At 38.9% G+C, this 25,463-nt stretch overlaps 1 protein-coding gene across 1 annotated transcript; it reads right to left on the bottom strand.

Annotated features, from left to right (window-relative positions):
• Positions 1-1,259: 1,259 nt before the first annotated feature.
• Positions 1,260-25,336, bottom strand: LOC135743341 (meprin A subunit beta-like). Its single transcript, XM_065261002.2, has 15 exons — positions 25,217-25,336; positions 24,990-25,051; positions 24,849-24,867; positions 24,336-24,377; positions 17,510-17,541; positions 17,352-17,430; positions 17,130-17,247; positions 16,873-17,051; positions 16,546-16,764; positions 13,525-13,680; positions 12,950-13,174; positions 5,018-5,455; positions 4,382-4,549; positions 3,306-3,414; positions 1,260-2,388 (listed from the first exon to the last, which is right to left on the bottom strand). The coding sequence occupies exons 2-15, from the start codon at positions 25,047-25,049 to the stop codon at positions 2,319-2,321; spliced, it is 1,914 nt and encodes a 637-aa protein (XP_065117074.1). The 5' UTR covers positions 25,050-25,051; positions 25,217-25,336; the 3' UTR covers positions 1,260-2,318.
• Positions 25,337-25,463: the final 127 nt, after the last annotated feature.

Genomic DNA, 25,463 nt, shown 5'->3' with positions numbered 1-25,463 from the left:
ATGTTAAGTAACGTTGTTTACTTTTGATTTAATGTTAATACTTAAGCACTACCTATTGCAATACGATATATTTATATTCTAGCAATTTTTTCTTTTGCCTAGCCTGGGTTTCCCCATGCTGCCTTGCGGGCAAATGTATTCATGTTGCAAGTCTAGCATGGAAACTGTGGCCCTTTTTTGGCCCTGAAATAGGGAATCAATCACAGAACGGGGAGAGGGCAGCAAGATGATGACGACGTCTATGCGACAGACTGAAGCAGTTTTGTTATTTGTTATAACACGGCAACAGATGCAAAGTTACTTTTCAATGCAGCCTTAGATAGTGTTCTAAGTAGTTTTGAATGCAAGTTTATTTAAAAAAGAGCAACTTTTGGCGTTAAACGTCATATCCAAGAATGATGTTTGGATAAGGCAAAACATGATAACCACAGAGTTTTATAGGACCAACCTACTATCAAAGATACAGCATCATGGGGTGAATTTCCAAGTACAGAAAATCCCCTTGAACCATTTACATTATTTCCTTAAATATCCAGAGAGATTTGGTACTGATTGGTTGTTGTAAAACTCAGGGCTGTCTTTAATTTGCATAAATTGGGTGATTGATTTATGTCTAAGATGGGAGGTGTCTATCAACATTGAGTGAAGTTTGCTTACACTTTTAACATTGAATTCTGTTGTCATATGAGTATTGTAACTGCATTGAGATATTTCAAATTAAACCAAATAAGATCAGTTTCAGATTCTTTGTGCATGTAGAATGGCATTTCATGTACAGTTTGCTTTGAGAGAATGAGAATACAGATGAATGACACCCTAAATGTGTGATCTTTGAAAACCAAATGGTCTCGGTCGGAAGACCACTGTGAATCATAAAGAGTTGTTTTCCCGGGCACTCACTGTGCACCCATGCTGTGTTCTTTGCGGAGGGGTTATCTTTATTCAGGAAACTGGCCTTACACTTTTACTTTTATACTTTAAGTAGTTTTGTAATATACTTTTATATCTACAGAAGTCTTTTTAAACCATATTATCTATACTTCTACCTGAGTAATGAATATCAATACTTTAGTCACCACTGCAGTTGAGGGGATAAAATAAATTATTATGTACATTTAAAGACAAGTAGCAATACCACCATTTGCACTAAATGTTGCTAAAAATCTTGCAGGTCGTTTGCAGACTATGCATTGTGTAAGCAATAGTAAAACAATAGATTATTTTATAAATTCACACAGTAGGTTGTTTTTAAGGTGGAATATTTTTTACTCTTTGTATAAGCTGTATGGATATTGGTTCTCTTACAGTAACATTCAAACATTGTACAATAGCATATACATATATATGTAACTTGATATAGAATTTATAAATCACAAAAATCTCTACATTATTCAAGTTTTTTTCTGCCAATTTTAAAATAATTAATTAAATGATAAAATGAAAATAATAATAAGTGCAAAACATGTGCCAAAAATGAAAATAAAATGAAATTATTTAATTAATTATAATTATTTTGTTATTCAAGGTGATAATGCATGTTCCTTGTCAAATAACTAATTGGATTTTATTTGTCTATTTGACATTTCATTTTTACTATAATCTTCAATATTGCCAATATTCAAATTAAAAGGTAAATTTCAAAAGGAATCTGCCAAAGTTGAAGTAACAGGTATTTTCAACTGGCTGCAGGGTCTTGAGCATGTTTGATATGCGTCTACATTCAAAATAATATGATATTATTATAACAAAGATGTAGAGGTAGACAGTCTCTTTGACATGAGCAGATACTGTAAACCTATTTGAAGATTCCTTTTCAACTTTGCCTTTAAATTTTAAAATTGTCAGTGTTGGCTCAAGATTATAGTGAAAATTAAATGTCAAATAATAATTGCTTTAAAAAGGCAGAAAAAAACTTTCATGACAATATTATATTGATAAATATATAAGCTAAGATTAACATTACATCACAAGCAAACCTTTTTACACCTTGGCAGGTGGAGAGGGGCCCTGCCATAAAGCTTGGGGCTCTAGAATGCCTTGTTTAATGCTGTTTACTACATTACTTTACCTACATAATTTATATAAAAAAACACTGGTCAAATATTTATTATGGAATCTTAGACCTCTCCAACAATATATCATTTCTCATGGTTTAGGTTTAGAATATGATATTGCACAGTAAAATCAAGCATTGAAGGGAACATTGGATTAAATGTTAGTTTTTTCATGCATTTAGGTATACATATGCGAACAAAGAAGAACTGTTTTAAATCTGAATTTGTGTGAAGTCATAGAACTCTCACAGCAGTTATTTCTCATTACTTCAGCAGCAAAAGACACAAAACCAGTAAGAGGATCAGAGAGGATGGAAGAGTCCTGACACTGGAGCTAAAAAAGAATAGATAAACAGTTCTGAGAAAACATTGTTTATATAAGAAAGTGCCTAAACAGAGACCACTCTGTAAAACAGAAGAAAAACTTTAAAACCTTATATATTTGGAAACTTTACACCTAACAGCCACAAGATAACTTTTTAACTTGTGTCTTGCTAACATGCATACCTGGTATGCAGCTCATTTAACAAGTTTGCTAAAGTTTTGCTAACGCAATAAGCCTATATCATGGCTATACATGCTAATGTACTGTACTTAATCATATATACTAAATAATCCATTTATAATAAAGACACTACAGTTGGATACAGTAAAGTATCAAAAAAATGCCATTATAATCACCATATGCAAATTAGACGATAACCAATTAAAATGCGCTAATGTTGTTACATTTGACAAAGCACTGCAGGTGAATAGGATAAACAAAATAACTAAGACATTTCATCACAGATCCTTCCCCCCTGAAATAAATAAATATATATATATATATATATAAGATTAAGACCTTGAGTAAGACCTTTAGATGGCAAAGCATAGAGAGCTTTTTTAATTTTTTTTCTGTGGGGCATTGTGGTAGGGTCTTAATCTTTTGGTTGGTGGGTTTACATTGTCCCACTTTACCATGCTTGTCCCACATTTGTCTGACTGGAGGTGTTCACCCTATATAGGTTCTTTATGAAACCATATCTGAAACCTTATCTATGCCCAAAATGCAGATTAACCATGAGACTATGACCTACATGTATACAGTTCTAGAAAGCAAAACATAAAATGGTTTACATCATAAAATCTGGTTTACATCATGAGTTGCTAAATGCTACATTTCAAACACAAATTTTGCCACAAAAAGTACCTTAAGGTTTGTTTATACACTAATATTTATATAAAAAAAATGGTTTGATGGATGTTTACCTGGAAATGCAGGGTCCTTGGCTGGCACTTACATAAGGAGTAGCATTGATGTTCTTCACTTTTACATTCGGGCAGGGTACAGAATTACTCTGAAGCAGCCCTGAGATATCTAAGACAAAACCATAATTTAGCCTAGTTTGTTTTTAATACATTAATCCTCGGTTTCACAGATAAGGCTTACGGCTAGTTCTCGACTAAAACAAATGTTTGAGCTGTCTCAACTGAAAATAACTTGAAGAGTTTGGTTCCAAAACACGATAAACAAAATAGTAATTTTGATGGCATTGATAAACCTGTGGTGGTTTTCTGTGGCGGGGAAGAAACATCCTGAAACCATTTACACGAAAGGCACTCGGGCGAAGGAAGCATGCCGGCTGACCCCAGGGGATCTTCTGAAAAACTTACCATTATTTTACACAAAGTCAACGAAAATCGAGCAGGACCAAAACATTTTACATCTGATTGCTATCAAAAAAGTTCAGCGACGACATCCCAAGTGATTTGATTAATGCCATTAATGTTTATTTTTTTAATCAGTGTTCCATTAATCTCCTAAATGAATATAACATGGCAAAGATGAATGCACATTATATTGATTCAATAGATTTATAGCATTTTGAAAAAAAACTTGTCTTGGATTTATTGCATTTTGCGGAAAACAAATCAGTTTTTATAATAAATCTTTGAAAATCGAATTATTGTTTGAATTTTTCATGTTATTGTAGCATAAAGATGCTATGTGAACGTTTGTAATAGAAAATAGCTAGTGGTTTTCATCTTGTCACTTTCTTGGCATAGAAAGCACATTTTACCGAAATTGGTCAACATGGATTTATTGCGTTTTGCAACCAAACTCCACTTGCACCAACAAATCTTAAAATGTGCCAGTACAGTGCCATTGATTTGTCTTAAGATATACACCAGTAACATCTTTTCTAAATAATGATTATAAAAGATGCTTAAACAACTTTCTGTAATTTAGCTAGTCCTGGCTTTGGCTAAGTCTTGTCTGTGGAACCAGGTCTATAATTTCTTAAATCTAAACCAGTTCTCTAAAGCTGCAACACAAAACTTACCTTGCATACTAATAAGAACTATGATGTCACCACCCTTGATGAAATCTCTTTTACTGAGGTCAGCTTTTTTAAATTTTTTGTGTACATTAGGACCCACATATACAGTCTCATTTCCAATGGTGTTTACAGTTCCGTTATTTCGAGGATTGTCCCACACATACCTGTTAACTGTGTAACAAAACATATGTCTTTAAAACAAAACAAGAATCTTTCAAAGGTTACAGCTAGAAACAATGGCATTTATATGACTAAAGGTCCACTAACTAACTCACAATTGTCTTAACCAGTGGTTTTCAATCTTGTCCTAGGGGACCCACTGTTCTGCACATTTTGCATGTCTCCCTTAACACACCTGATTCAGATTATCAGCTCATTAAGGGAGAGATCTATGGTCAAGATTGAAAACCACTGGTCCAAACAATTCCACTTGACTTCAGCAGTGTTTCAGCACTTCACAATTTCAAATAATCGATTAATATTGTGGTAAATAAAAGTAAATAAAACCTGCTAAAGCAGGCTCAAAATATACAAACACAAGGTATCAGTAAAAAAAATGTAACTCTTCCACATGTCATAGACTGGCAGAGCTTTGATGATGGTGAAAAGCTCTTAATAGTATAAAGAAAAAGATCTCACCCGAAGTCAAAGATAGGTCATTGGTGAAGCTCTGCTCAATGGACATGCGCTTCTGTATGTGTGGATTCTGGTCAAGAATCTGAAAGGTCACTTGTCTCCATGCACAAGGCCACTGCAGCTGCTTATCAAACTCACCGGATACCAGACGAAAACTCAAATTAAGGTAAGATGGAAAGTTGTCCAAGAAAACCTGATAGCGATAACCTTCACTAGAGTAATACAGTGGACTATTGAGGGTATTAAATCGGGTGTTCAATAGCTTCTCAATATTCCTTATCTGCCATATTTTAGGGCACTCTGTCTGTGAAATATTGATATCATCCAATGAAAAGCCTCCACTGGAGTTTCCAGCTCCTTTACGGGCTTCAAATACGACTTGAAAGTTTTTATATGCATTTAGTGTCACGTGGTGCAGCCGCCAGTAATAATCAGGGGTTCCTGCAAAAAAGGTGAAACTTATATTTTAATAGAATACATGACTTCATTCACATGAACATGGAAATGACTCTTTTTCTTGAAAAATAACGTTATAAAGATGTCAGGGGACAAGGGTTCTCTTTCAGGCGGTCACTATGACGTCACGTCGTGACCAACAAATTGGGAATCCCTACCAAAGCACAACTGAAGCTGACCCTTCCAGTGCCTGCGTAAAACTTACGTCTTCTGGCGGAAGAGGCAGAACCTGGGCTTACTGCAGAAGGCTGGTCACTATTTGTTCCTCAACCCACGATAGAGAACTAGGCAAACTGGGAAGCGAACCTGCCTGGGCGGAACTAGGAGGCTGCGGAAGCCACCCCCTAAAGAGGTTTACCACTTGAGTGGCGGCTGAAGTACTCAATAGGTCTTTGGACATGAAAACTCTCTTAGTAATATCACATACTAGAGAGATGCAGAGCGGGCTCTGCTAAAGAAAAAACGTGGTACATTTTAACTCCAATGAAAATACTCACATAGGAACCGCAACATCAGCTGTCGAGGCGGTGTAGGAGTACCAAAGCCTTTTATGTAACATTTCTGCACTGACGATGTTCCATGTCTGTTAGTGAGGAACCACGAGCTAATGCCCTAGAGGATGCCACACTTCTCGTAGAGTGAGCTCTCAAATAAAAAGGGCGATTGTATCCACTATCCAATAATTTATTGGATACTGACCACTGACCACCATAACAAACAAAGAGCTGCTCTGAGGTCTAAAAGCTTTGAGTTCTGTCAACGTACAGACGCAGTGCGTGTACAAGACATAAAAAGCCATGTCTGGGTCTACCTCCTCCAGCGGCAAAGCTTGCAGGTTCACCACCAGATCTCTAAAAGGAGTGATGGGAACCTTGGCCATGTAGCCGGGCCTGGGTCTCAGTGTTACGATGGATTCAGCAGGCCCAAACTGAAGGCATGAATCGTCGACTGAAAATGGAGGTCCCCTAACCTCTTAACAGATGCCAATGCAGGGAGTGTTAAAGTTTTCATTGTAAGAAACTTAATACTCACAGTGTGCAGAGGCTCAAAGGGAGCGTCTTGTAAGGCTTTCAGCACCACGGACAGGTCCCAAGAAGAAATAGAGGGAGTGCGTGGAGGATTCAGTCTTAAAAAACCTAAAGACCTGGGGCCTCATGTATAAAACTGTGCGTAGGATTCTTACTAAAAGTCTACGTACGCACAAAAGCCAAAAATGGCATACACCAAAAATTATGAAGACTTATAAAGCAAAGCAATGTTCCCTTTATAAATCACAGATCACCAGCAAGTTTGCGTACATGAATCATCCTAATATCCCACCTCGCAAGCCCATTCTCCTGTCAAGTTTGTTTTTTTATAAATCACAACCTTTGCGTGGGAACTGGCGTACGCACGTTTCCAGCCCTGTTTTGTGCGTACGCACGCTTTATACATGAGGCCCCAGGTTGTGTTAACCCACTGTGCTACCGTTTATTGGTGTGGGGTGTGGATATCGCAATAGTGTCTACTTTAATGGTACCGCTTGTAAAAATTACACTTAGAACCTCCGCGTCTCATCCAGAAACCACAAATGGAGGTTTTAAAGGTCGGGATGTGGGTACCATAATGTGCCCCCCGCTTGAAAAAGAAGGTCCTTCCTCAGAGGGAATCACCAGCAAGGAGCATTAGTTCTGGGAACCAATTCCTGGCAGTCCAGTGAGGCGCAAGCAGTAAAAAGTGCTCCTTGTCCTCCCTGACTTTGCACAGTGTCTGTGTGAGTAGGCAGTGTCTGTGCGAGTAGGCTCACTGGGGAAAATGCATATGGAGTCACCATTCGCCGAGGCACGCTGCTCATGAAAGTGGATCTGCCGCTGTGTTGAACAACCCTGGGATGTGAATGACACAAAAGGACCTCAGAATCTTTTGACTCCATATGAGGAGATGATGGGCAAAATGCGACAGGTGACGAGAGCACAAATCGTCTTGGCGATTGATATACACAACAGTCGCAATGTTATCGGTGCAAACTAATAAATTTTTGCCTCTGAGCTTGTTGCTGAAACGAACGAGAGCAAGACATACAGCTCACAACTCGAGGCACCCCAGTATGTGTACACCGCTCTCTCTCAGTGGTTTTAACGCCCCCTCTGCCACTTTTGTAAAGACACGGGGTGTGAGAGAAAGCTTAAATGAACCCCATTCACACAGACCTCTGGACCCAGAAAATACCCGTAAAATTGCCAGACAAGCGTCTGTGTGAACAAAAACTCGTTCCGTTAATCTTCTGGGATCGTTGCCGGAAAGAGGACCTAGTAAGATACGCGTGTAACCCTCTGTGTGAACAGAAAGCCGCAAGAATGCAGTAATGGGCGTGTCGAAGTCACAACACAAGTTATGGTTCAGCTCCTTACAACGAGAGATAACATGCATATGTCACGGCCAAGGGGCTGGCGCCGCTATACTAAGCCACGCCCCTTCTCAACTTCCACCTCGAGGAGGTCCCCAAAGCCAACCCAATGACCAGACAACAACGAGGACAGGTAAGTATTAAAACAATCTTTATTAAATATTTAAAAGGTCTTGGGGAATGGGGAAAGGGGCGATTAAAACTAAGCTCTGGCTCTGTCCTCCAGGCAGGCCACGGCACGGGAAGGTGGCAGGAAGGGAAAAGGGGCAACGGGGGTCCAGGGGGGCTGGAGACAAGGGGGGGGATGTGGAAGACGGCTCCTGCCTGTCCCTGCTATTCGTGGCGCCCTCCTCTTCTTTCCTCTCCGCTGCTTACAGCTCTCGGTAAGTGTAATTTTCCACAGTTCGCTCTCCTGACGTTCACTCCTGTTCTCTCTTTCTCCACAGGCAGCTTGGACACAACAACACGGTTAATTCAGACTTGGATGCTTCTCACCTCTCCGCTGTTTACAGCTCTGGGTACGTATAACTGTCCACAGTTCGTTCTCCTGACGTTCACTCTCGTTCTCTCTTTCTCCACAGGCAGCTTGGACACAACAACACGGTTAATTCAGACTTGGATGCTTCTCACCTCTCCGCTGTTTACAGCTCTGGGTACGTATAACTGTCCACAGTCCGTTCTCCTGACGTTCACTCTCGTTCTCTCTTTCTCCACAGGCAGCTTGGACACAACAACACGGTTAATGCAGACTTGGATGCTTCTCACCTCTCCGCTGTTTACAGCTCTGGGTACGTATAACTGTCCACAGTTCGTTCTCCTGACGTTCACTCTCGTTCTCTCTTCCTCCACAGGCAGCTTGGACACAACAACACGGTTAACTCAGACTTGGATGCTTCTCACCTCTCCGCTGTTTACAGCTCTGGGTACGTATAACTGTCCACAGTTCGTTCTCCTGACGTTCACTCTCGTTCTCTCTTTCTCCACAGGCAGCTTGGACACAACAACACGGTTAATGCAGACTTGGATGCTTCTCACCTCTCCGCTGTTTACAGCTCCTGGTAAGTACAGCTTTTCCTTAGCTCGCTGTACGGCGTTCTGATCGACAATGCAACGGGGGCGGGCTTACGACGGCTGGCCTACACAGAAGGTCAAATGGGCGATGATTTCCCAGAAGGTGCCGGGGGCAAAACCCTCTCGGCGAGTTCTCTGGTCAGCAGAGGGCGGAATGTCACACCGTTCCACCGGGCCAAGCGCTGCCCTATCCTCAATACCCGTAGGGCGATCGAATACCGGACAGGGGCGCCCTTTCGTAGAGACCACGGGACGGCGGAGTTCCTTCGCCTCTAACTCTGCAACAAGGGAAAATATACAGGTAAGGTAGCAATACAAAGGCCCGTAGTGGTACTCACACACACTGCCAGCTTCCAAATCTTCACCGCCGTTCTCCGAAATCTGTCAACCTGCAGACGGGGGCAGCTTTCAGAGGCCCACACCGTCACTTCTAACTCAGAGCCGCACACAGCGTATGATAAATGGTTCTCCCTAGAACCGTTAGCCTCTCTGTCTCTTCCTCAATGAAATGGATGATGTGGGTTACGTCTGACAAGACACACAGCACTTGCACAGCAACCCACAGCAATACACAGCACCACTTCAACGTGAAAAGTTCTAAAAATACATGGACTCACCCACCACACTACAGGTGTACATAAGAGACGTCCGACGTCCTCCACTTCGCTTGGGTTGGATGGGGGCGATGACAATACGGCCTGGATAATTTATTCTGCTGCTGTGGCTGCTGAGACAAAATGTTCCTGCGGCTCACCTACCACGCTGGATCAGGGGTAGGGCCGCCCTCCCCCTCCTGGAGGTATTTGGTAAATTCACAGGTTAGTTTTCCACTTCGTTCTAATACAGGAGTTAATACTCACAGCAGTCCGCCTTTGTTTACGTTGCAAAACCGTTACGTTTCCTTCCTCCTTTGTTCCTCTAAATGTGTCACTTATACCTATGTTTCTTCCACCCGTAGGGTTTCCTATTACTCCAGTGATTACTGCGGAACTAAGCACCATAAGCACCCTCGTGGTGCAGTGCTCCTTTAACTCACAGCCCCGTCCTTTTCGCCTTTCCTGGCTGCCGCACTCTTTCCTCTCGCTATAAGCGCTCTTGTGGATCAACGGCGCCCTCCGGCTCTTCCAAGGACGGGGCGTGTGGTTCAGTCTGCCCTAGGCAATAAAAAGGAGCTCATGCCCGAAACAACTCTCCTCCTGTGTGCTGCTACAGCTCCATTTATGTGTCCCGTCCTCATCTCTTCCTCCAATCAGAGCTGCTTCTTTAATGTGCTGCACCTGTGGCTCGTTTCTGCATGATTTGCGTTGCCCGGGAGACCAGGAAGTGAAGGGTGCGTTAAAAAATTCTCTCCGGGCGGAACCTCTCCTCTCCATTTTTGGTTCCGCCCTAAGTCACCTTGTGACACATATAAACATTCACCACGAGAAATGGTGCAAACTAGATTGAAGCAGTTATCAGGAAATGACAAAATGAGATGCATAAACAATGACGCACGTGCCGTAGTGAGGACGCGCGTGTCATGGCAACATGAAGTTGGTTCAACTCTTTAAAATGAGGGATTTACAACATTCACTACGAGAAATGTCAGCGAACTGGACTGAAGCAGATATCAGGTAAGTTAGCTCGTTACTTACTGCGTTGAAACGGAGATCATTCAGCAGCATAAAAGAATATAAAAATGCGGGTTTTAAATGCATATAAACAATCACGATGAGAAATGTCTGAAAACTGTATTAAAGCAGAGATCAGGGAGCTCGTCAAATATCCACTCAGAAGATGAGATTATTCACCAGCATAGAACTGTGCATTCACGCGCTCCTTTGTAGTCTTATTATAAACAAAAATGCACGCGAGATGTTTCTGGAGAGAGGAATAATAAATACTTTGCAAACTTCAGACGCTGCGTAGAAGAGAGGGCGGGACTTTCAACAGGTCACGTGTCTTTCCAGGACCATCAGATGCCGTGTAATCTTGCCAGTGTGAAAGAACAAAAACTCTAACCATTCCGGAAAAATCAAGGATGCATTTTACGTGTATTTTCCGGAATGTCTGTGTGAAAAGGGCTATGGTAAGACATTGTACTAATATGCCCGCCCCTTGAACGCAAAACAAAAAAAAAACGGCTTGTGTCGGGGGAGAATCTGGACATGAAAGTTTGCATAGTTCAGGTCTATGGCTGCGAACCAATCATGTGGACAAATGCATTGAAACATGCTCTTGTCCGTCAGCATTTTGAATGACAGCTCGATTCAGCGAATGCAAGTCCAGGGTCAGTTGCAATCTGCCACTTTTCTTGGGTACAATAAAGTAAGGGCTGTAAAACCCTGTCCTCATCTTGGGTGGAGGGACCAGCTTGATCACGTCCTTTGCCAGTAGGACAGCAATCTTTGCACGTAGTACACGCACATAGGTAGCTTTAATCATATTAAATTGAATGCCTGCAAATTTGGAGGAATACCGGGCGAACTGAATCGCACAGCCGGGACGGATCGTGCATAAAAGCCAACGTGACGGGTTGGGAAGATGTTTCCACGTCCCCAGATACCGAACAAGAGGGATTAACAGCACGACCAGTGTACCCGCGATGAGCAGAGCGGAGGTGATTGCCGATGTCTGCTCTTTGGCCACATCGACAGAAGTGTTATTTAACACGTCTAATTTAACACGTTGACTGAAAATAGAGGTCCTCTACCCTCTTAACAGAGGCCAATGCAAGGAGCGTTAAAGTTTTCACTGTAAGAAACTTAATACTCACAGTGTGCAGAGGCTCAAAGGGAGTGAGCTCTTTGGCCACATTGACAGAAGTGTGGTGTAATGTAACACTCACCTGGCTCCGCAGATCAGGCACAAGAGACAACAGTCTTGGCCATACTGGGGACCCATCTGCCACATCTTGAACTGCATGGGCGAAATGACATCTTTAAAAAGACGCACTTGGCGTGACACGAGAGACTGGATGTCTTTAAAAAGACACACATTCAACTTGTGCTGCTCTTTTAGGGGAATCACTATTTAATGCTTTGCTGAATTGATTAAGCACAGGGGAGTACAACGCACACACTCAAACTCAAGATCAAAACTTGAGGTGGGAAAGAGGTAGAATTCCACAAGCCTCTGCTGGAGTACCATTTCTCAAACCAACTTCAGCATGCAGTGACTTCGTAGTGACCGACTGAGAGAGAACTCCTTTGTCCTTAATATTGTTGTGGGGTTACAAAAAACAATACAGACCATGCTACATTTTACACCAGTGTTCTTCAACCTTGGTCCTGGAGGACCACCTTCCAGAAAATTTTAGATGTCTCCTTATTTAAAACACCTGAACCAACTCATCAGCCTCCTTCCAGAATGTCCCCCTAACAAGCTGATGAGTTAAAACAGGTGTTTAATTAAGGAGAGATCTAAAACATTCTGGAAGGGGGTCCTTCAGGACCAGGGTTGAAGAACACTGTTTTACATAGTAACAGTAGCTCAGTGTAGTAGCCTAGGTGATACACAGATATACAGCGGGGAAAATAAGTATTTGACACATCAGCATCATCTTACAGAATCATTAACAACAGTCCTTTAACAGTATTTCTGATAACAAGGGAAATAAATGACAAGTAAATTACATCCGTTTATACAGCAGGGAAAAATAAGTATTTGACACATCAGCATTTTTATCAGTAAGGGGATTTCTAAGTGGGCTATTGACACAAAATTTCCACCAGATGTAACTATCAAGCCAAATAATAAATTCATACAAAGAAATCAGAACATTTAAGTATACAAGTTAAGTCATAATAAATAAAGTGAAATGACACGAGGAATAAGTATTGAACACAATTTATATAATACTTTGTAGCAGGGGCGTTGCTAGACATAAAGCTCTACTGGGGCACAGGCCCCCTCATTTTTTTGTGGACTATAATCTTCATCATACCTAACATTATTAACATGTTTGGAGGCATGTAATTTACTCGTCATTTATTTCCCCTGGTTATCAGAAATACTTTAAAGTTATGAGCAGTTGGTAAGACCTGTGATCTGATCCATAAGTCTCAGAGTTCCTGTGCTGTCATCTGCATTCTTGTATTCCCTGATCCAGATGTTCAGCTGGTCGTTCACATTGCCACTGTGAAAGTAATAAAACTGGACGCATTGAACTTTACAATCTCTTGTCGGTGTCATTGCTCTGCTCTCCAGTCTAGCTGAGTCGGCCTCATTTCTGCCCACCAGACTGAAGTGCATGAAGAAAGAGGTCCCTGCATGTTATAAGAATATAAGTTCAGTTGACATATGGGGCAATAAAAGTGAAGGCTGAACTATTTGATTACAACATGCCAAATTTTTGAAAAGGAATCTTTTAATTTATTTCCTTTTTTACGAAGACCTGTACAAAACAGGTCTTTTTATAAAAAAATTAAAAACATGAGGCGGCCTTGTTAGGTCTGTCTGTCTGTCTGTTTGTTTAGTATTGTATTTTGGTTTACTTTTATTCTATAGTCCTTGTTCAAGTAATCTTTTTAATTAAATGTCTTTGGAAAGACACAACTTGTCTTGCTAACATAAAAACAAAAACTTTCTAACAGCATTCACTAACTGAAAGTCTCACCGTTTGCCTCTTTGCCCAAGTAGGTGTGATCAGTCACATTGACGCCTGTCACTGAACTCACGCTCTGCCATCCGGGCTCAGTAGAAGAATAAACATTCATATGACACAGAGAGTCGTCATCAAAACTACAGTGATCAAGGAAAGAGGTGGACGAATCTATAACACAAAAATATGTGCAAAACAAAGTAACACTGGGAAAAATTTCTTTTTTTTTACAGTGTTTTCTGTTTTGTGGTACAATGCAACTCTATCACATTGCAGTTGTATTTATCAGACATATACACCACTAAAAACATTCACAAATGTGAACCGTCACGGAAACCAGTGTCACAAGTCGGCAGCACAAGTTTGGAGAAAATGAGAAACAAAGTTTTTTTTTTCAAAATTTGTGATTTTTGTTTTATTGCAGATTCTGTTAGTTGAGGTCACAAAGAAGCCTCTCCATGTTTGAGAGTTTTTGTACATTTAAAAGCGTACATTTTGCGGTTGAAATCTGCTTGTTTTTCCGGAGATTCCATCGTGCAGCGGGGGGCGTCATTGTCTGTGTGTATTTACACTAGGGTGGCCATTCGTGCCAGTTCCGCCGGACATGTTTTCGGGTTCGTTCTCCGGAAGTCGCGTTGGTCGACCACATACGTCATCAAGGTTTAATATTTCGGGTTTAATTTCAAAAAAGCAACCGTTACATTTCAAGGTAAGAATGAAACTACAATCATTGTATGTCTTAAAAAAGTTTTTTTTTTTTTCAAATTAAATTGTGCGTCTCCCCAGACTTTAAACAAAGCTCGGGCGCACAAAACAAAAGAAAAATAAAAGAAGCTGGGGGGCGGAACAGATAACAGTCAGCCGCCTCGTACGTCAGTTGCGTCACTGATTTAATGCGGCGCCGCAGTCAGATGACGTCAAAGTACCTTCAAAGTAATTTGGACTCGCTCTCGCGGTACTTTAACGTCATCTCTCTGTCAGTTCTTGCAGCGCAGCATGAAGTCAAACACATCATTTACACAGATTGTTGAATTCTTTATATAATTGGGTACATGTTTTGTCTATCAATATTTTCCATGAAGTCATTCGCTGATGGAGGAACGAGCGAGCGATTGGTAACATCTCTAAAGGAAGTCACATTTTCGACGGCGCTGTTTGGATTATCTATTATACTACCGCCCTATTTTAAATACAAACTTTGAAGGCAGGTTCATGTGTTTAACGGAGTGTAATCTCATATACCCTTACATGTTACGATGTAAATAGTCCTCAGATTGTATATTATATTCTATTACCATACGGTCATGCGAAATCTGATGTAAACAATAGACTATATATCTATATTTCACGGATTATACGCATTTGTGGACAAAAATCATTGGATGATTCACACATCTGAAACAGACTGGATTCGACTTGTGATCCCCACAAAGGTAAAAGTTCTGTTTATTTTTGCATGTTGTCATCTGGACTTCTGTCACAAAATACTACATATGATGCTAGAACATCTGTATCTTCAAAATCTTTCTCAAATTTCTCAGCATTCTCTTTCTTGAATGTGTTACATTCAAATGGCCACAACTTCTCCAAATCTTATCAGATTTTCATGTGTTACACATCCATATACACATTAGAAACGGCACTTTCAGAATCTGTGAATAACTCAAAATGCCCCAGATCCGACTTGTGTCACTACTTTCCGTGACTGGTCACCAGGGACGGATTGGCAATCTGTGCGTTCTGGAAAAGTCCAGAACGGCCGTTCAACGGAGGGCCGTCGCCCGGCCGATGGCAAAAAAATCTAATAACGCAATATGAACAGCCAACAGCAGAGGCACTAATACGATCACTTATATGCTGCTACGTGTAAAAAAACAAGGAAGAAGAGTCGGCCTACTAGCCGTGATTGGTCCACGGATTCCCGGAATTCGCGAGCGTCTATGTTTGCGAGCCTGAGCATCCACAGCCTGGTCATGATGAGGGACAGACCGAGTTAACGTCACATCAGCAAGAGCTAAGTGCCAGTAGTAGCAGGACACGTGACATTATAATATAATATACACGATATAAAAATAAATAAAACTCGCGTGAAAATTAACGTAATGCGCAACTAGTGTTAGAGAAAGACGTGATGTGAGTGTGTGCGCACGCGCGTGTGTGTGTGTGAGAGAGAGAGGCGCGGGCGCGATTGAACAGTGGAAACCTAAATACAATACATACTCTGTCATTTTGTTCATATGGGACATAATTCAAACGGCAAAGTGTTTGCTTATATTTGTATACAGTCGCAATAAAACAAAACATTTTGCTTTTGTCAAACTGTAAACTCTTGTCAAACTGTAACCTACAACTGTCATCTAACCAAAATCACACACATCAAAGCAAAAAATATTTATCCAACCCCGTTTAAAAACAGTCTGTGGGTGGACATTCATCGTATTGCATTGGTTTTCATTTCTTTCATTGACTTTATTGTATATGAGAGGTTGTTGTGAGGTCACATTTTCTGCTAGAATGAAGACTAAGGTATTGAATTAAACAGGTAAATATCAGGCATGCATTGCAACCACTCTAAACGTGCTACTAAGAAAGGGGGCTAAATAATTGACCAAATATTAGTTTAACAAAAAAATCCTAGCTTGCACTTTCTGTCTGTCTTCCATCAGAGTGCAGTTTTTCCTTGTCTTTCATATTTGTGTTTAGTATTGTGGAATTGGCAAAGACCTGGTGGTTGTTTGTGAAAGCTGTACAGACAAAATTAATAGGCCTAGCTATTTTCATTATTTCACAGCCTTATTATACATCAAAGTTTAATATGACATGGACAAAATATTAAATATCCTTGTCTAATAGTCTGAGAGTATTGTGGCATAGTATCAGGACATCCTTGTGTCTGTTGCGCACGGCTAGGGGCGAATGGCCGGATGATGGGCCTATTTGGGAAAAAGTCCAGGGCTGTTTTTTAGACCCAGTCCGTCCCTGCTGGTCACAAATGTGTACAAACGGCCATAAATAAAACTGATATAAAGTACTTACTACAACTGTAGAGTTTATTGAGCTCAATAGCATCATATTCACTCATGTCTATACGCTGACCAATCACATCTTGAAACTCAGGACGCTTTGTAATGATTGTGGATCCACTACCATTGCTGAAGGCATTTTTAGCATAATGCATCACAGACATGTAGTCGTATGGGGTACCTTGGAGGCTTGTCACTTTCTCACTGTATTTATCGAAATTGCTTTCTTTCCCTGAAAATAAAGACTATTGCAGTTATTAAGATGCAGTAAGGAATACTTTATATATGTCACACTATAATACATTACTTCATACAAAATGGTAAAACATTATAGGGCAACCTGCAATTATGTTTTCATAATTGATTGTCACATAATCATCTCTGTCATATCTTGATTGCTCATGGCGAAATCCCAGTGCATGGAGAAACTCGTGCTCAACAATTGCTATAGATCCACAGCCATCCCCAATGGAAAGATTTTGGCCCCGTAAAGATCTTCGCCCGACATATGACCAACACCTGCAAAATCATATCTTAAATTCAGTGTAGTGTAGTTTAAGATATGTCAGATTTGTAGTCAATGAAACTATACTGTACCCTTCAAGCCTCTCTACAGAAATGTAATAATCTTCTGTTGTCCTAGGCTTAAAGTCAATACATGATTTCAGGCTGAACCGTTCAAAGGCCCTCAGTATAACTCCTTTATAGTTTACATCTATAACCACAATCAGAACACATCATGTAGGAAGGATATGAATACATATATATATATATATATATATATATATATAAACTTTAAAATAACCTAGATTTTCTTACCCAGATTAGAACTCAGCAAATAGGGGACAGGGATTTGCCAGCGGTATTGATCTCCCAAAATTGTACTCCTTTCCTTTGGCTTTAAAGCAAACAGATTAGATTATTAACAAGAAAATATCTACTTATTAAAAAATGTAGTCTCTCAGAAAAAAACTCACCACCATGATGTCTCCCTCTTTAAGATGTAAACCTACAAAAAGCACAAAAAGCAACTGAGTTTCAATATTCTCATTTTATAAAAAAAGATATATGGAAAACCGAAAACTGATATACTACTATATAGTTAGCGAAAAGCAGTAAGAAAACAATAGGTGAAAGTACCTTGGATGACCTACTATGACTTAAAATGCCCTTGGGTCAGTTACCTTCAAGACCCCCAACAATTTTCATATTTTCCCTGAGCTTTACATTCATAGCTGTGGGAATGTATTTTCATCAGGGATGCTGAGAAAAAGGAAGGGGTGATTCCCGTTTTAAGTCCCCCCCAAGATTTAAGTTATGACTTAACCTAAAACGCTAAATGTACATTGCATTACTTGCACACAGCCTCACTGCATTTTTATAAAAATAACATCAATTTAGTTCATTTGTAGAAAGAATGCACATCTGCTTTAACATAAACTGCAGTGCACAGCAAAAACTAACAGAAGTCATGTGACAACAGTAAAACAGTGTGTTGATTGAAAGCACGATGGTGAAGACAAACGCACAAGAGAACGTCTCGGACTCTCGGGTTACATATATACTTGTTCCCTGAGAATGGAACGAGGCACTGTGTCACCGTAGTGAGGCTATGGGAACACCTCCCAATCCACAGGACACTACAAGTACATGTCTGTGTGTAAAAAGCACAACTAAGACCTAAGCACCTAAGATCCAGGGGCCTCATTTCTAAAATGCTGTGTCTCTTCATTTACCACTTGACTGCAGGTGATCACATGTGTTGGCACTGCACAGATCAATCAAAACAAAAATTGAAACCCAAATGGAATGGAAAAGAAAAGTCCAAAATAAAGCCCATGCATCACTTTCAGGTCAGTTCACAAGCCTATTAAGCTGAGACCACCAAATCATCTGCGTGATTTAAATAGTATAACAATGTACAAATTTATATCATATAACTTCAGTTGTTTAAATGACATTGTGCTGCGTTGCGTTTTAAGGCATGGTAAAGATATCTATGCTAAAGACATTTGTTGTTTTGTATATGCTTATAACTACACATTTTTTTATTTGAATTAACATATTGAGAACATAACCATACACACCAACTTCTGCTTTTGTTAATACTGCCCTACAAAGCCAAAGCACAATAACTACCAATTTGGTCAAAATTGAGTTAAAGGAATAGTCTACTCATTTTCAATATTAAAATATGTCATTACCTTATGTAAGAAGAGTTGATTCATCCCTCTATCATTAGTGCGTGCACGTAAGCGCTGGGGCGCGCTGCGACACTTCGATAGCATTTAGCTTAGCCCCATTCATTCAATGGTACCAAACAGAGATAAAGTTAGAAGTGACCAAACACATCAACGTTTTTCCTATTTAAGACGAGTAGTTATACGAGCAAGTTTGGTGGTACAAAATAAAACGTAGCGCTTTTCTAGGCGGATTTAAAAGAGGAACTATATTGTATGGTGGAACAGCACTTTTGGGAGTACTTCAACTCGGCGCAGTAACACTCTCCCTCTCCCATTATGAGAGGGAGAAGGGGAGCGGATTTTTCAGGCGAGTCGAAGTACTCTCAAAAGTGCTTTTACGCCATAAAATATAGTTCCTCTTTTAAATCCGCTTAGAAAAGCGCTACGTTTGATTTTATACCACCATACTTGCTCGTATAACTACTCGTTTTAAATAGGAAAAACGGTGATGTGTTTGGTCACTTCTAACTTTATCTCTGTTTGGTACCATTGAATGAATGGGGCTAAGCTAAATGCTATCGAAGTGTCGCAGCGCGCCCCAGCGCTTACGTGCACACACTAAGATGATAGAGGGATGTATCAACTCTTCTTACATAAGGTAATAACATATTTTAATATTGAAAATGAGTAGACTATTCCTTTAAGGGTTAAAATGGGCTTTGTGAGATCTGATGTGTCTTGTGACAAAGTCTCCTGGTTCAATTTTGTCCCATTTCAGAGAAATGTGTGCCAAAATTGCAGTAACATGTTTGACTGCCTGGTGTAAAAACTTTAAGGGCATTTTTCTCGGTTTCAGTGTTTTTGTAGTTACTGCACTTAGCCTTTGTAGGGCAGAATAGACATCTGCTGTTTTCTTAAAGCTGACTTTTTATTTACTTACAAGAAATACATTTAGTAATTCTCCAAAATTGCTTGGATTTATACTGACATGTAAAATCACCTTTGTCACATTAGATTAAGCCAAAGTCCATTTGGATGATTCTCGTGAAATTAGACTTATGAGATGTCATGAAACATTTTGATTAAAAAAGTAAATGCAAAGTAAGAGTATCTACTATTATTTTACATCTTACCATATTTTACATCTTATTATTTTTACATCTCCCAGTCACCCTCCCTTTGAGGTGTCGCCATTGGAAGCTGTGACACATTTTTTACACGGTTGGAGAGTCAATAAGGACACTGTAGATTACAAACTGTACTTTGCTGGAGACTCAAACATTTAAACACATTATGTATGCCTATAGCAAACTAGAATAGCAGAATAGCAAAATGCATGTGGACAATGTTGACATGCCAGGTATGCTGCAGTACTCTCAGCAGTAGCCCTACTTCCCATGGCCATGTGCAGACCCGGACAGTAACAGAGTACATTTATTTGAGTACAATTTTGAGGAATCTGTACTTTACTCGAGTATCATTACCCATGATTTTACTCAAGTACATTTAAAAGGCAAAAATTGTACTCTTTACTCCACAACATTTCTATCCATAACCCTAAGTGGACCCATGGAGTGAAAAGAGGGGGAGCTACTGTTTAAATACTGGACAATCTGCTCAGCCACCCATTTTTCTGCAATTTTAGAAATGGCCGGAATAATGCTTATTGGTTGGTAGTTATTCATGGAGGTAGAAAGACCAGACTTAAGAACTGGCTTTACAATAGTAGATTTCCAAACCTTTGGAAAGTGACCACTGGAAATAGATAGATTAATAATAAAAGCAATGGGAGTAGCAAGAGCGGATCCTAAATCTTTAAGCATGTTTGTGTCCATACCAAATACATCCCTGGCCTTAGATGGTTTTAATGTTTTAATTATATCAATGACTTTAGTCTCAGTGATGTTTTCTATTGAGAAAGACTGTGTTGCAGACACTAAGTGTTATTTTTTTATTATAAAGTTCTTAGAGATTTCCGCAACCGATATAATAAAATAGTTGTTAAAGGCATCAGCTAATACCTTGGGTTCTGCTAAAATGTTTTCATTTAATTCAATTTGCATTTGTTTTGTCTTCATTTTGTGGGACTCACCTGTCAGTTTTTTTATATAATGCCAGGTCACTTTAGAATTTCCACGTGCACTATTCAAAGCAGTATTAAAAAAGTCAGCTTTAGATCTCCTTATTTCTCTCACTACTCTATTTCTTAAAGAGATAAATTGATACCTATTATATCCTGATTTTACAGCCAGCTTCAAGGAGTTCTGAGTTCTGAATTATCTATCAGAACTCCTAATAGTCTACACACCAGGGCGTGCACTCTGCACTTCTGATTTATATCTTCTTGCTGTCCCTTCTACATGCATGCGTTCTATGGTTGATAGGACTTTTTCCACCTATGCCCCAAAATTGTGGAACTCCCTCCCTAAAGAAATCAGGCAAGCCGCACCTCTTAGTGGTTTTAAAACTTGTCTTTTATATTATTTTAGACTTGGTTATAAGTAATTGGATTTAGGCATTATTACTTTGTATTGATGCTGTTTTATTTCTGTTTATCTATTTTTCTTTTCCCTCTCTGTACTTGCTGTTATTTTTATCTTGCTTTTTACTTTTAAAGCACTTTACGAAGTAACATTGAAAGGCGCTATATAAATTAAAGATTATATTATTATTACTAAAGCAAGTGGGATGCCCAAAAGTATTATGGGTTGCCCAACCCACAGCTCTACAGATGTCTGCTAGAGAATGCACATATCCAGCTGCCTGAGAGGCGCTGAGGCGCTAGGCCCCCCCTGCTTCAGTAGCGTGGCCGCCATTTTGGAATGAAAATTCTTACAGCCAATTCATTCTCAATTCATTCTCAGCAAATCTCACAGCCAACCCTTACGAAAATTAACCATTGTTTTATTGTGGTAAAAGTGTAGTAACAATGGTTTTTTGGTGTATTGATTGAATGGTTTTTTGGTGTATTGATCAGCAAAACCATGGTTTTACTACACTAACCATGGTTTAACTATATTTTCGAAAGGAAAATTTAAGCACAATACGAGGTTTCTTAAAGTAGAATTTCTCCCTTAAAATATATTTGGGAGAATTTGTGTGACTGCCCATTTTGTTGTGGTGCGACTTGATTATGATTGTGATGCCGCATTCTGCTGTCCCAGGTTCAGTGTTTTCTCCAACGTTACATAACCAATAAATTTTCACCATTAAGTTCTTGCGTTTAATGAAGACCGCAGATTGGCTAATATGAGTGTAAGTCATTCCTTGTTGCCGTTCTACGTTGGTACGTGAAGCGCAAAAATGTGAAAAGACGAACCGCGAGCATGACGAGAACGAGCCGATTACAGCCAATGTTACTACTGTAATTAATGAGATTACATTAATATACATTGAAGTTATGGTGGTTTTTAATTTTTGGATGTATGCGCCAAATTTTTGCTGGTGCTCCTATCTCTTTGAAGTTGGGAGCACCAGTGCTACCAAAATAAAAACTTAATTTTGAGCCCTGTATATGTGTATGTATATGTGTATGTATTTGGAGCCAAAATATTATTTGTGGATGAGTTTATGTCGTTTATATCTGAAAATAAGATGTAAAGCGGGATTAAGGATTACTGGTCTGATTGTAAGTTATTCTGTGTTATCATCATTCAGTTTGAATTTGATCTTTAAAGTACTTTTTTTTACAAAGTAGCTGATATTGCCATCCCTTCTAGTCGACTCCCGAGTCGCTCTCATTCCAAAATAGCGGATTCGTAGGGCTGCTGCTGGGCGCTGGTGTTGCAATGGAACGTTCTATTGGCTTTCACTTCTTGTCAATATAAGTTCTTTGACAGGGTCAGCTGGGTGCCAGAGTGGTGGCTACCTCTGCCCAAAGCCTACAAGTTCTTTCCTCTCACAGAGGTAAAGAGAACTGTGCAAAACTTGGGGGGGGGGGGGCATCTGGCAATTGTATCGCATTGTTGAGACGGATTGTTCGCAATAGCCAACATGACAGGCTGAGCAGCGGCATCCACGTTGCCCTTGAAACCCAAGAGTTGTGCGGCGTAAAAAATATTACCCAGGGAGGACAGATAGAAAATGTTCTTTTATTGACCATGTGGGTGCTTCACAATTTGCACTGCAAAAAATGATGTGTTAATTTTTAACACATTGTGTGTGTCATGCCATTTAAGGCGTTATTTCATGTTAAAATAAATGAAAGGGACAACACAAATTGTGTTAAAACAGTGAAGGGAGTAACGCATTACAATTTATTCTGTTACTGTTATTCCACTACTTTTAGCGGTAATAAACATGTAACAATTTTTTTTTAATCAAGTAACGCAGTTACAATTAGTGAAATTTAAATGAGTTGGTTACTCGGGTTACTCTATTTTTGTGATAAATGAACAGCTCCAGACAAGAAATTTTTTATCTAATGTTGCAGGACCGCGGTGAGCAGCACAATGAATAATAACACAGAAGGTGTGTTAGTTCAGGGACAGTTGTCCCTTTCATTTATTTTAACATGAAATAACGCCTTAAATGGCATGACACACACAATGTGTTAAAAATTAACACATCATTTTTTGCAGTGTGCTTCCTTGTTTCCTCGTTCCTACATCCTATGACCCAGAAAAAACGATCAAGCTTTGTCATCTTGAAGGACATCTCAATTCTTTATTTGCACTGCGAGGAAGCGAGGAGTGAGGATACACAAGTGTATCCTATATGCGGAAGTGTTTTATAGATTAAACCTGATGCGCGTGCAAATCATATTTAAACATGCATAAATCTTAGTTTTAATCATTAAATTATTGTAAATGTAGACTCGTTTTAGACAGTATATAATATTCATATATAGACCACAGAGATCTATATAAATGATGGTATAAGTGGTATAAACACATAATAATTTTACAGCACTTTTAAGAATGTCTTTTTTTCAATTTTAATGTTAAACATTTTGTGCTTTTCATGAACTTGATAATTTGATAATAAATAATGTGCTTTAAACAGAGAGTGAGTATATGCCATTTCACTTAATGCTTTGACTCCTCCCTCCTCGAAAGGCAGCGAGAAAAGGAAACAAGGATGCAAAAATAAAAAGTGAAATGCACCCAATTTTCCAAAACATTTTTCAAATATAGTTCACCGTTTATCGTTTATTTTTTGATTGTTGCATAATAAAGGTGATTAAATATGTAAATGAATATGTCCACTGCCCAAGTGACTTTTTATACCTTTTTTGCCTTGTTTTTCAAGCCCAGAATGATTTAAACTCATGAGAAGTGAACATGCTGACCACGTCCATCTCTTTATGTCTACAATATACCCAATACACCTCCTCCTACCGTGCCTAAAATGTATAGTTTATTGAACATGATAGATTACTGTACCGCAGTCACCAGAATTTGATACAATAAAGCACGTCACAAATGTGTGGCCAAAAGAAAAAAAAAACAGCCACTGAGTGATGCTATCATGTCAATATGGACAAAAATATCTGAGGAATGTTTCCAGCATTGTTGAATTACAGAAGAATTACAGCAGTTCGGAAGGCAAAAGGTAGTTCATTCTGGTACCAGGTGAGCTCAGAAAGGGGCTAGTTCTTAGCGTAATACAGTTTATTTACCTTTGTTTATTTCAGGAATATCCCTCCATTCCTTATCAATGACTGACAGACAGTAAAATGAGGAAAAAACAAAAATGCAGATTAGTAAAATTTCACACAAGCAAAGTAAAATAGTTACTTTTTAAGATTGCTTCTACTAATTGGTGCTTTAGTCTTCAAAAGTCTTCGAATTCTTGTTTGCTTGAAAGTTGTCAATATCTGATTTTATTCAAATGCTTGTAAGCGCATTACATCTATATATTTAATATAATATATAATATTTTATATATATATATATATATATATATATATATATATATATATATATATATATATATATATATATATAATCTATAAATAGCAGTATGATAAAATAAAATGCAATATTATATAATAATTATGCCATAAACATATTATATATAAATACACACAGTCTTTACTTGCTGAAATCACATCACAGTAACTTGACAATACATTTTATTGACTCATACTGTACATTGTGTTGTGCTTTACGTTTATTTAGCAGACACTTACCAGTTACATTTAGTAAAGGCTGAGGATAAAAAAGTAAAAATCGGTATTGATATAACATGTTTTGCGTGTACACACAATACAACACATTACTTTTTCTTTTACATAACATATAAAACATAGGTTGTGGACTATCAAACTTACCACTGGTGATGCAGAGCAAAAAGCCAAGTTCAGCAGAAGAATGGCCCACATATTCATCATCGCTGCAAAATATATTGAAATCTATTTTAACTGTAACTGTACCAGATAAGTTTAGCCACTTAAAAAAATCACTATAATCCTTCATTCTTTAGTTCATATTAGTTAATTGCTTTTCCAAATACATGTAAGACCAACAAAATATATGTATAAATATTTATAAAACCTACCTCAGACATTCAGTTTTTAAAGGTAAGCAATTAAAATCTCCTCCTGCTTGTCATGTTAGTTTACAGTGTAATTCTGTTCTTCCTCATTTCACTACCTATATGCACATTGCTGTATCAGAGACCACACCTTCTGATGAGACAAACACAGGCTCTTTTAGTATTTATTTTGTAATATAATAATTTTATATTAATAAAGTACAAAATAGGAATTTAAATAGGTAACACTTTACATTAAGTAATATAGTTT

This window comes from Paramisgurnus dabryanus, chromosome 13 (genome assembly GCF_030506205.2).
Source record: "Paramisgurnus dabryanus chromosome 13, PD_genome_1.1, whole genome shotgun sequence".
Taxonomy (NCBI): Eukaryota; Metazoa; Chordata; class Actinopteri; order Cypriniformes; family Cobitidae; genus Paramisgurnus; species Paramisgurnus dabryanus.
Note: the sequence above shows the minus strand (reverse complement) of the source record. Positions and strands in the feature narration are given on the sequence as shown.

Coding starts and splice junctions, on each gene's coding strand:
- LOC135743341 (XM_065261002.2), bottom strand. CDS start 25,049: ATGATGAATATGTGGGCCATTCTTCTGCTGAACTTGGCTTTTTGCTCT. Junction 17,431..17,509: donor AAGAGGGAGACATCATGGTG/GTGAGTTTTTTT, acceptor TTTGCTTTAAAG/CCAAAGGAAAGGAGTACAAT. Junction 17,052..17,129: donor TCTGTAGAGAGGCTTGAAGG/GTACAGTATAGT, acceptor ATGATTTTGCAG/GTGTTGGTCATATGTCGGGC.